The sequence below is a fragment of the Peromyscus leucopus genome, chromosome 15 (assembly GCF_004664715.2).
Source record: "Peromyscus leucopus breed LL Stock chromosome 15, UCI_PerLeu_2.1, whole genome shotgun sequence".
Lineage (NCBI taxonomy): Eukaryota > Metazoa > Chordata > Mammalia > Rodentia > Cricetidae > Peromyscus > Peromyscus leucopus.
The window spans coordinates 33805955-33819165 of record NC_051076.1 but is presented as its reverse complement, the minus strand read 5'-3'; the positions used below and the strand labels follow the sequence as shown (position 1 = coordinate 33819165).

General features: G+C 43.4%; 1 protein-coding gene across 1 annotated transcript; it reads right to left on the bottom strand.

Annotated features, from left to right (window-relative positions):
* Positions 1-852: 852 nt before the first annotated feature.
* LOC114690000 lies at positions 853-6304 on the bottom strand. Its single transcript, XM_028864483.2, has 4 exons — positions 6109-6304; positions 3037-3199; positions 1782-1910; positions 853-1090 (listed from the first exon to the last, which is right to left on the bottom strand). The coding sequence occupies exons 1-4, from the start codon at positions 6239-6241 to the stop codon at positions 853-855; spliced, it is 663 nt and encodes a 220-aa protein (XP_028720316.2). The 5' UTR covers positions 6242-6304.
* Positions 6305-13211: the final 6907 nt, after the last annotated feature.

Below are 13211 nucleotides of genomic sequence, written 5' to 3'. Positions count from 1 at the left end.
ACATCGTCTGGTCTACAAACACACCCAGCAGTGTACACATCTACACACCCATGCACACACCACAGAGAGACCACAGAAGTCCTAAGTGAGCAGAAAAATTGAAGAGACATCATGCTGAATGAACAGTTGAATTTAGACTGTGCACATCAGGTGTTTCAGCTGAGAACCACAAATGCTATCCGCCCCTTGGGGACTAAAACTTCCTAGGGGAACACACAGCTTAGTCAAACTATGTTTAGGTGGTTGGAGAAAATGTCCTTTTGAAGCCTCAAATATGTCACCCCAACCCTCAGCCTGTCAAAGTCCTCCCACATCAATGCTCATTGAGTCAGCTCCAGACTAGAAGCTCCAGGATGGGAGAACTGTCCAGCACCACCCACAGAAAACAGGGCTGACAAGCTGATACTCAGGCTCCTGTCAATGGGAACCAAAAGTTGAGGAAATGGAAGAGACTACATTAGGAAACAGGAAAAAGGAGCAGGCCACGTGCTACTCAAAACTTGACAGTGAGAACCACTCACTTGGCATTGGCACTGGGCTCTAGTCCTTGAGGGCTGCTTCCTACATTCCATCTCACGTGACCCCTGCAAGCAAATGAGCCACAAGCTGCTGACGTCATCAATGAAAGAAAGCTTTGTGCTATTCCCTAAGTAGCTGCCTGGATAGCAGCCCACTGACTACAAAGACATGCAAGTGTGTGATATGTGACTGACCCATCTCCCTCAATGGACTGCAGCTTCTAGCAGAGCAGGAGGGTTTGCTTGTGTAACTCTCCAGAGAGACTTATGAATGATCACAGAAATAAACAATCGGATGGTATGTAGGTGGGAGTCTAGATGGGTGAGTGGATGGCTACATGGGTGTCTCCATGATTATAGTTGGACAGGTGGGCAGCCTGGCCCCGCTGCCGAGGCCTACCTGCTGTTGCTCAGCACAGGGGTCACGGATCTTCTCGTGGGCCTCCTTCAAGAGCTTCCTCACCTCCTCACAGGACTCCTGAAGTGCAACCTGCTCCTCCCACAGCTTTCTGTTCTCCAGCCTCAACTCACGTACATTTCTTTTCAGTTGAGCCAAATCTCGGAGTTTCAGGCTGTGGAGATAACAAACCCGCCAACCAAAAATGGTGAGCCCCATCCAGCTCCAAGTACCATCAGCCGTCCCTACCTCCAGGTACCACCAGCCCTGAAAAGTCCCAGGCCCCCAGACAGCCCAGGACTGGCTCTCACAGCAGCCAAGACAGCGTCATACAGTGGCAAGCAAATCGAGAGAATAAATAACCCAGAAAGATTCAAAGTACTTCTGAAAATCCTGGCACCAGAAGTGATCCTGTGCCCCTGAGAACACGATGCGGCCAGCACCTGTGCTTAACTGCTCATGGTACTGGGAAAGCAGCGGCAGGTAGAGGACAAACACTCTCTGAAGGAGGGCAGAAGTCCCTATTGGAATCAAGTCTTTCTATGGGTCCCATGACAACAAGCTCTGGGAAGCCCCTGCCAGAGCCCCAGGGTCCCTGGGATGCCTGACACTTCATCTGCCTGACACTCCCTTCCTGGTACAAACCATTTTTCTATCTAGGGACTCCTGAGACTGGCAGAACATCACTGGTGGGGGGGAGATGGCTCTTTTCACATTTACGAAAACTGAGTCCAGGAGGCACAAGTCCAAGGCCCACAAGGAAGCTGCTTGCTAAGAGGTAGACAGGCTAGAACTAGAGCCCTCACTTTGGGTCAAAGACACAGAGGGCACAATCAGTCCCTCCCAAGCTAAATCAGGCACGGTACCTGTAGGATTCGTTCTTGTCAACCAGCTGCTTGCACCTGTTCAAGGCATCAATGACCTCCACAGGAAATTTCTGGAGGTCCAACATCACCTGCTTATGCTCCTTTTTCAACATCTCCAGAGAATCCATCCTGTGGTAGGGCATGGCCCCAGGAAAAAAGAACTCCATGAGCACAGGACTCAAGGATCATATGAAATCAGGCTGTGTCCTGGCCTACCCCAGCCCAGTAGATGCCACAGCCTGGTACCTATTACACTGGGACCTCCTGGTGCTTATTAAACTTCCTATCCTGTCCCCAGACCAGAAGAGGCAGGTGGTCCAAAGGGAGGAAGTCAGGGCTGCATGAGCACTCTAAGCTGGCTTGGAGATTAGCACTCTAAGAAGTTCCCAGGTGTCCATGCCACATATCTGGGCCCACCAGGAACCTATGATGACATTTTTCCTGTCTTCAAAACAGGATTCTCATTCCTGGGTGACTATTGCTACACTGAGAACCAGAGAACACAATCAGTATTTCCAAGGAGAAGTCCCAACTTCAGGACGCCTCTATAGACTCCACAGGGATTCCAATGTTCCACCAAGGTGAGCACAGTGCCCAGGAGGTTTGCTGCTCAAAGTGGAGCTCCCTGGCCTCAGCACTGTCATCCCCTGGAAACTGTGAAATGGGAAATCCTCAGGCCCTGCCACAGACCCCAGACTCCTAGGAGTGCACCCACACACACCCACATGTCCTCTGCCTCCACATGCACATCACATACAATCATGGTGCCCATGAAATACAGGGAGGTGGCACTGTTTCAGATTATGAGGAAGAAGACCAGAGAGGAGCTGTGATGAGCTTTAGGCCTTCCAGCCACAAACGGAGATTGATCAATGGGACCAGGTCCCTCCAGCTGCTGCCTGGTGCTTTCTGCACACAATCATCAAGTACAAAGACTCACCACAACTCACAGCACCTAGCATGTCCCAGAAGCCAACACCTGTCAAGGCCTCTTGAAATGCATGTTGAGAGCTACTAGCCCTGTCCCCGGACTGTGATTCAGGTCACAGGTCCTACTTTTCATTTGGAAGAAGGAGAAGAGCCTGTGTCCCCTTTTCACATCTACCCAGGTTCCAAGTTCTCCTCTCTGATGCACTCAGGAAAATTAGTGTAGGCACCAGGACACCCTGGAGGTTCTGCCTCCTGTGCCTCAGGAAAGCTTGGCTTGACACTGTGGGGTCAAGACGGTCAGCAGTGAACTGGGCATAACGACTACCTGTTCTTCAAATCCATGTTGGTGTAGGTGCCCAAGATTCCACAGAGCTCAGTTTGCTCATATGTCATACTCTGCAGCTGAAAGGTAAGTTTCTCCACATCGTTCATTTCCTGCTCCTGCTCAGCAAAGGTGGAGAGTTGGGATGGTGCCTCCTCAGTGGTCCCTGCCGGTAGAGAAAGACAAGTGAACTTGTATACTTGAATTACATAGAGCCAGGAGAATCCATGCTGAGTCCCAAAAAGAAGCCCAAAGAAGAGGAAATACTACGGACTCAGTCAAGGCCCCAAAGAGCAGGGCAGCTGTCCTCAAACTGATGTCCATGAGCTATGTCTCTGTCCTCAGCCACCATGGCTAGGAATGTGCTTCCATCCCTAATGCAGTACCCTAGCCCTGGAAGGCATAAGTTATCTCCAACATGTAGATTTGGAAGACAGTGTCACCTCAGATCTGATGGGATGCAGGTAAGTCCTCTTGTCCCTAGAGCTTAGCAGCACCAAACATGATCCCATGTGCCCAGGACCAAAGCATCTGAATGTCTGAGACTTTGGTGCATGGCCAGGGGAGTTTCCCTCCCTTCTTATTGGCATCAGATTCCCATGGAAACTGAAGGAGTCCATGAGGATGAAGTGCAGCAACACTGTACCCTGACAGGGACACCTAATTAGTCACCCCTTTGCTCCTGCTGGCCTTCCTTTCCACTCACAGTGAGATGAAGAATCTCCCAGAAAAGCAGCTGCAGGCTTGACAGTCCATGGCTCTCCCAAACTAACCACCAGACACTGCTTTCTCAGGGCCTGCTCTTAGGGAACCCAGAAAATCAGGATAAGCTCATTACTTCCCAGAAGCTCCCAGATGCTGAGTCCCTCTACTGGAAGGCCCAGCTCAAGCTCCACTTCCTCTGGGAAGCCCCCCATCCCCTGCTCAAGAGTCACTGTGCCTTCCCCAAAACCATTGATTTCTCCATGTTTTACACTGAGACCAAAGCCCAGCTTCCTTCTGCCTCTCTCAGGCCTCGCCATGTTCTCCATTTTGTCTCCCAGACAGCCAGCTCAGTCTTGGCAACGTGTCTATGGGCAATGAAAGAATACCCCACAGTCACTTGATGTTCCCACCACACTGGTGACATCACAGAGAATACCAAGGGCTCTCCAGAATACAATAGTTTGTCCAGACCAGGGACTATTAGGGTCACCACCAGCAATCTTCACCCACCAACTGACAAGATTTCTGCAAATCACTGGAAGCCATACTACACTTCCCAAGGGCCTTCCCAGAAACACAAGGGAAGACCATCATTGCCTCCTCATTGCAAAGCCAGAAATCTATCCTTCTTTAGAATATATCCACTACTTCATATGCGGGAAGTTGAAGACTCAACCCAAACACATCCCAGAAAATGGCTCAACCCCTTCTTGAGATGTCTAGTCAATAACATGAGAAATAAAGATATCTAGGTAATTACATAAGGATGGTAGGAGAAAAGTTCAGTCCCCTGAAGACAAGAACATTGTGGAGGATCCACAAGGCTGTTACAATACATTGGTGTGGTGGGAGATTGTGAGTGTCCTGTCAGAACAAACATAAATCCAATAGTTGACTAAAAAAAAAAATTACCCTAAAATTTCAGAAGAATACATTCCAGCCATCTTAAGTTAGCAAATTGCAATCAAGTAGGGACAGGTCAGGCTGCAGATACTAAGAACTGGGGCTCCCCAGGTGAGCCCTCAACACAAGAGCAAACACTCCCATGAAGAGTGATGGTCCATTCCTGCACTTGAATTTGAGAAAAGATGAATGGCTATTGAGAGGCCACACACAGATATACAAAGGCATTTTCAGAAAATCAAGTTTGCCATAGTCGTGGGGAGAGTATGTAGTGTGTCATTGCTGTGGTGCTTCATCTAGAGCTACACAAAAGCCAAATTCCTCGATCTCAAGCCACCTGTGACAATGCACATGCCCTTAGGAAGGAGGAAACAGCCAGCTTAAATTACAATATTCATCAGAGCATGAAAAGGGCAGGCAAAGGACAAAAAAAGGGAGATGTTTGGGATCCTTTGCCCTCAGTAATACACAATTCTATAAGTCAAGGGAGAGCACCTGCCCTACATACTACCTCATCTCAGTCAAACCTGACACTGAAGAATGCTCAGGAAGTGACTGATAGATGAGACTGTCCAACAGGTTGTGAAAAACCAGACTTGAGTCTCCCCCTCTGTAAATGTCAGTTCTTCCATCTCTCTATAGGGAGGTGGATGTCTCAGAAGGTACCTGCTTTCCTCTGTCTCTCTGCATAAGCTGACCCAGGGAACAGCCTCCTAAGGCTTATTCACAGCTGCAGGGGATGTTCATTGGCTTCAGAGCCCTCAGCCATGTGCTTTCAGAAGCTTTGAGATGATTGCTACTGTCAAAATACTCAGGTAGTATAGGGATGCCCAAATCACTTGCTGGCTGCTTCAAACTCTCATGTTAATGCAGAAGTCATACAGGGGCGGAATATAGTCACCAGGTTCACAAAGCCATCCTCACTGACAGCCCAGGACATCCAGAGCTGGCAGGAAGAGGCAGTCTCTGCCTAGGTCCTCAAGCTAGCGTTCAGGCTGATCTGGAGACCTGTGTGCCACCCACAGCTGGGAGTCAGAAGTTCTTAGGAGTCACTGGAAGAGAGCAGCACTTGGTGCCTCGGCCCTGCTAGTGGCTGTGATATAAAGTATGACAACCTCAGGTTTGCCAAGGGACTCTCCTTTCTCTATTATTACTGGCACACAACCTAAAGGACTCCACTGTGAGCACAGTGCAGTGATGGTACTGAAATCTCACTAAATCCTCTGTGCCTCCTTCCTCACTCAGAGTGAAAGCAGAGGGTCCCCAGAACAAAGGCTACAGCCTTGTCAATTCCTGACTCTGTCACACTAACAATCATGAATCCTTGATGTGGGTCAACCATTTAGGAACTCAGAGAAGCGAGACAGACCTACTGCTTCCCAGAAGCTACCAGGTCCTGAGCCCTAGGCCTGGAAGACTCAAGGCCGTCACATCCAGAAAGTTCCCTAGTCCCTTCTCTGAACTCACTGCGTCTTCCCCGGGACCATTGGTCTCTCCATGTTTTCCAGTGAGACCTAGGGCCAGCTTCCTTCTTCCTGATTCTGGTCTCTCCATGCTGTTCATTCTCTCTACCAAAGAGATTCCTCAGTGTTGACAACATGTCTGTGGGTGAATTTTATAGGCACTGAACGAACATCCAATGGCACTTGGTGTTGCTACAACATGAGTGACATCACAGGGGATTCCAAGAGCTCTCCAGGATACAGCAGAATTTCCAGAGAGGAGACTGCTGATGTCATGGGGAACAGCCTTTGCCTCCTTGCCAATTAATTCTCCATGAACTGACCAGAAGCTGAAGTTTCCTCTCCAGGAGTCTCCAGTGACACAGGGGAATCTATTCAGCACCACCTCCTCCAAAGCTAGAGATTTTCTCTGCTTCATTAGAATCTTTTCACTACTTCACCCATGGGGAGTTGAACGCTCACTTTATAAACACTGCCCAAGAATGGCCCTTCCCCTACTTAACATCCATACCCCATAATATGATAAATAAAGCATACCAAAAAGTTAGGTCAGGGTGATATTGAGGATGAGGGTGAATCCTCTGAAGTGAACAAGCACCTGGGGAAGGGGAAGGTTAAGGGAAGGTGGCCATTGGGAATTTGTAAGTGAGCTGAGAGCATTATGTCTCTATGTTATGAGACCTTAACTGCTCTAGAATATCCTCGACACATGCCTGGTATAATAGGGCTCTCTAGAGCAACAGAAGTGATAAATGAATCTCTATATATTGAAAGGGGATTTGTTAGAAGTTTTTCCATGCTGTGCTCTAGCTAATCCAACAATGGATGGCTATGAATGGAAAGTCCAAGAATCCAGTAGTTGCTCAGTCCACAGAGTCCAAGAATCCAGTAGTTGCTCAGTCCATAAGACTGGATGTCTCAGCTGTCTGCAGTATATGCTGGAATTTGAAAGAAGTAGACTCTCATGGTATTGAGGGTATGAATATGCTAACTAGGCAAGAGCAACCAGGCAAAGATAAAAAGCTTCCTTCTTCCATTTCCTTCTATAGGCTTCCAGCAGAAACGATGGTCCAGATTTTATTTGAATTAAAGGTCTATATTAATCCTCCTTCAAAGATCCAGACTAGAAGTAGATAGATCTTCCTGCTTCAAATTAGGCAGAAATGGTTCACAGGTGTGCCCTCAATTTTTAGATATTAGTTAATCCCAGATTTAGTCATGTTGACAACCAAGAATACCCATCACAATCTTATTCCCCCTCTTTACTAATATTCTCGAGCAAATGGCTCCCCAGGAGAGTGAAAGGAAGGAGTGACAATAATCAAAAGGTATATCTGAATCAGCTGTAGATCTTATGGTCATGATGACGTTTAGTGGTCTCTTTATATCCACGGATGGCTGAAATGAAATATCAGTCATTGATTTCTTGTGTAGGAGAAGATCAGGTAGAAATCCAGTTACAAAAGAATCTGTTCTTCCTTTATACTTGAAGGTTTGAAATTCAAATAATTATGTTATGTCTGGCAGTAACTGGTGGGAAAGGGTCCAAGAGACAGAAAATGAGTACTCTTTTTTTTAAAAAAAAAAAAAAAAAAAAAAAAGTAAGAATGGCCTAACACAGAAATACACTGGACCTGTCAGAAAGAGTGTGGCATCAGAAAGAGCCATGTGAATTTGGACTTCAGCTCCTCCAGACCACATCTGCTTTCTCCATGCATCCTGAGAAAGGAAAAAAAAAACTCCTTATTAAATAGGAGAACGCACGGAGGACTTCCATGTGCTCTTCATTGTAAAGAACAGCTAGAAGCCTTCAATTGCTTTCACAGCAAAAATGGCTTATTAGGATTTGAAGTTTCACTGATGATGATTAAAGAGGCAGAATTTGGAGGTAGCAGCACCAGGAAACAAATCATAGTCCAGAGCTAAATCATAATACAGAGCTCACCATTGGCACTCTCACGATGAGCGTGGGCACTACAGTGTGTGTCCACAAGAACACTGGCTTTAGACAATGTGCCTGGAGCTGCTTTAGAAGCTCGCAACATCCATGGCTCTGGAAATGGGATACAACCTTCCTCCAATCATCAAGCACAATGGACTTCTCCATTCTTTAGAAGATAAGCTCTGGCATGCAGTTGAGAGACTCAGGCTTGTATTTCAGATCTAGCCTCCATAGTAAGGGGTAGGGCTTCTGATGGGAAGTCCTCCACCAAAACTTTGCAAGGATGGTCAAAGGTGCTGGCAGCCAACAGCCCCTCCCCATGTCCACCCTGCAGCCTCCAGAAGGGGCTTTACAAAATCACTTTTACTAACTTTTCCTTTGTGCCTTGGGCTTATTGTCTCTCATTATTTTAAATATAGTTTCAGTTTCTGACATAAATCCTTTTAGATTTTTCTTCCTACAATTGAAATTTCACTTTGTACATACTATTCTACTCATGGAGGCCCGATTTTTTTTTGCAGTAAGCTTAGGTTTATGTTTTTCCCTTTATGCCTTGCTGTGATGGCTAATCTTGGTTGTATACTTGACAGGTAGTTGAGGTTTTGACTCCATCAGACTGGCTTATAGGCATGCTTCTTTGGCATTTCCTTGATTGCTAATTGATGGAGGATGGCTTGGCCCTCTGTGGGTAGTACCTTCCCTAGGCAAGTGAGCCTGAGCCTCAGAGGGAAGCTAGCTGAGCAGATCAGTGAGCAGCATTCCTCTGTGGTTTCAAGCCGCTGCCTTGGGATCTTGCCTTGGCTTCCCTTGATGATGGACTGTAACCTGTGAGGTGAATAGACCCTTCACTTTCCCAGATTGGCTCTTTTGACTTTTATCACAACAGTAGAAAACTAACTAGAACACTCGCCGTATTCTCAGGGCATGCTCTGATAGTCTATCCTCCTTTCAGCCTGTAGACACTTTTTTCAACACTTAAAGATTCTGGACACTGCAATCCTTTGCAATATTGACACTACCAATTACACACCACTGCTTATGTAGCTACATTAAAGTATTTTTATTTTCTTATCTGATATGACATGTTTTTCTCTAATATGGCATGCTTCCCTGCTTTTCCCTCTTTAAAATTATCTCTGGATGTTCCTGCCTTTTCCACTTTAAAAATTATCCTTTGCCCATAACAGAACATTTATACTCAGATTATTAAGTTCTACAGAAATAAGTGATTTATTGTATTCACATCTTCTCATTCAAGATTTATTGCATTACTTTTATTAATTTAGCTAAGTTGATCTTTTATATTACCTACCTAACCATAAAACTTTAAAAACTTACATTCATTTAAGTCTTTAAGATCTTTTAGAACATCAACTTCAAATGTCTTGTGTGTATTTAGGATTTCTCTTGGATGCTTCATAACTGTTTTTGTTAATACTATTCTCTTAAAACATACTAACCAGCTGCGCATGCCTTAATCCCACATCGGAGCAGACCAGTGGATCTCTGTGAGTTCGAGGCAGCTGATACAAGTAGTTCAGAAAGGCGCAAAGTACAAAAAACCTGTCGAAAAAAAAAAACAAAACAAAACATACTAATCCAAAATGTCTCATTATCTATTTAAGGGTATTGTGAGTGGAATTGTTTCCCTGATTTCTTTCTCAGCATGTTTGTCATTTGGTCTACAGGAAAGCTACTGGCTTTTCTGTCTTAAGTTTGCATTCTTCCTTTTTATGAATGTGTTGATCAACTTTAAGGGACTTCTGATCATTTTAATCTTATTGGTTTAGAATCATGTCATCTGTAAATAAGGAAACTTTGAGTTCTCCCTTTTCCATTTGTATCCCCTTGTCTCCCTCAGTTGTCTTATTGCTCTAGCTAAGAGTTCAAATACTCTATTAAATAAGAATGGAAAGAGTAAACGTGCTTCTCTTGTTCCTCATTTTTTTTAGGGGGGGAGGAATTCCTTTGAGTTTTTCTCTATTTAGCATGATGCTGCTGTGGGCTTGTTGTACAATGATTTCATTATGTTGAAATATGTCTTCTATAACCCTAGATTCTCTGAGACTTTATATATATATACCAGATTGTCATGTGGTTTCTCTCCTTTATTCATTTTATGTGGTGGAATATATTTGTTGATTTATGTATGTTGAATTATCCTTGCAGGTCTGAGGTGAAGACAATTTGAACATGGTGTATAATTTTTTTATATGATCGTGTACTTGGTTTGCAAGTATTTTATTGAGAATTTGTGTGTGTGTGTGTTCATCAGGATAATAGGCCTATAATTCTATCTATCTATATCTAGCTAGCTAGCTATCTCCCTTTCTCATCATCAGGGTATCCCTGGCTTAAAAAAGAATTTGGATGAGATCCCTCTTTTACTATTTTATGGATTAGTCTGAAGAGTATTTCTTGTTCTTTAAATGACTGGTCAAACTCTACACTGAATCCATCCTACTCTGAGCTTCATTTAGTTGGGAGATTTTAATTACTGCTTCTATATCATTATCTAGTTTGGGACTGTTCACTTCGTGTTATCTTGATTTAATTTTGGTAAATCATATAGATTTAGAAATTCATTAAAATTTTTTAAAAAGAATTTCCCAGTTTGGTGGAATGTAAATTTTTGAGCAATTGAATTCCCTCCATTGCCTCCTTTTTCCTCCTTTGTTTTATTATTTTCATCCTCCTCTTTCTTTGGTGAATTTGGCTAAAAGTGTGCCCATCCTGTTAATGTTTTCAAAGAACCAACTCTTTGTTTCATGTATATTTATATTTTTATCTTTATTTCACTGATTCCATCCAAGATTAATGGGATATCTGTATCATACTCTTTATACAAGACTCAAAGACCATCTTGGAAGATGGGGTAGGAAAGCTGTAGGAGCCAGAGGTCAGGAAAGATTAGAGCAGTGTCTTCTGGCCACGACAGGAGCACTGCACTCATGATTCATAGCAGCTGTGGTCACTTGTCCAATATCAAGCCGATCAACATTCAAGCATGGAATGGGAAAGATGCATGAGCTGAAGAGCTTTGAAGGAATAATGGCTTCTGGAAGAGGGAGAGTCAGTTTTCCTTAAGAGTCTGACTCTGGAGTTATTAAATTAATTTACTGAAGAAGATTGGAAGTTGAGCGTCACAGATGTGGGGGTACATTTGAGGTGAGTAAATGGGAGGAGTTGGGGAGTAAATATCATTAAAATGCATTCTCTGAGAATCTCAAAGAATAACTAAAAATATGTTGACATATGTTCATTAAATTATTAATATAAAGAATGTATTATTATTTGGGGTTCTTTTATTAAATAACTTTAATGAATTCTGTTAACCCCAGGGTGTCTGTCAACTTGTAGGTTCACCCATACAGCATTATCTATTCTGCCACTAATAGTATTTTATTTCAAAAGGCAAGCTATAAAATCAGAAAAGATTTTTTACCAACTACATATCAAATAGAGGAATATCCAAAATATATAAAAAGCTTTTAAAAAAGCTAGTATCAAGAAACAAATAACCCAATTAAAAATGAGGTACAGATCTAAACAGAGCATTTTCAGCAGAGGAAATTCTAGTGTCTGAGAAACACTTAAAAAATTGTTTAGTATCCTTACTCAACAGGGCAATGCAAATCAAAACTATTTTGAGATTTCATGTTACACAAGTCAGCACAGATAAGATTAATGCAACAAATGATAGCTCATGTCAGCAAGAATGTGGAGTAAGGGAAACATTCATTCTTTGCTGGTAGAAATGCAAACTTTTACAGCCATTATGGAAATAGGTGTGGCTGTTCATGGGAAGCTGGGAATCAATCAAAACCCAGCTATACAACTCTTGGCATATACCTAAAGGATGCTTCACGTACACAGAGACACTTAGTTGCTCAACCATGTTCATTGCTGCTCTATTCATAACAGCAAGAAATTAGGAACATCTTAGGTGTTCCTCAACAGATGAACGTTTAAAGGAAATGAGGTACATTTACACAATGGGATATTACTCAGCAGTTAAAAAAGAAAAAGAAAATCACGAAATTCACAGGTAAATGGATGAAGCTAGAAAAAGTCTTCCTGAGTTTGATAACTCAGACACAAGAAGAAAAATATGGTATGTTTTCACTTATATGTGGATGTTAGCTGTTAAGTCAAAGATAAGTAAGCTATAATCTGTACAACCACAGGTTAGGTATAGAGTAAGGGACTAGGAGAGAGAGAGAGACAATTCTCCATAAAGCGGGGGATGGAATATAGATTGTTAGGGATGCATGAAGGATAGAGTCTGGAACAGAATGGTCAAATGAGGAGCGAGGAGGAAGAGGGGACAAGTGAAGAAATATAGGGTGGAATAATTAAAATGAAGGGCCTTTTGAGGGATCTTATAGAAACCTAATAGAGCAGAACCACTCTCTCATATATATATATATATATATATGTATATATGTATATATATATGTATATGTATATCATATGTATATATATATACATACATACATACATGTATGTGTGTATACGTATATATATGTATGTATGCGTGTGTATGTGTATATGTGTGTGTATGTATATATATATATATACATATATATATATGAGATCTAGATGAGATAGCCAAAAAACAAAGAAAAATCCAAAAAGAATGTGGACAAACCCCCAACTGGATATATCTTGTCACCAAGTGAAGCTTCCAACACTGGCAATGGGTTTCACCTGGTTGATTTGTGGACCAAATGGGTCCAATAGGACCCAAACAATTCAAGGTGTTGTAAGGCTGTTGGTTGCTCTCCATAAACTGACAGGAAGGTGCTGTTCCTGGGGATGACACCAACACAACTCACTGAACAAGGAACACTCAAGCTGACATCTCCCTAGAGCCCTCACCACTTATGGACCAGACTTCATAGCTCTGGAAGGTGATCTGCTCACAATCATAGGAAAAAGGTAAACACCAACCCAGCTACAAAACCTCCGATCTAGAATGGTGACCACATCCATGATATCCTGGTGCAATAGTGGAACAAAGCTTGTGGGAGAAACCAACCAATACCTGACTTGATTAAAGGTCCACTCTGTGAGATGGATTCCATATCCAACATGCTTGGGTGGCCAAGAACTTAGACTAAATAGGCCAGGGCCTATGGGGAAAACTAAACACTACTGTTTTG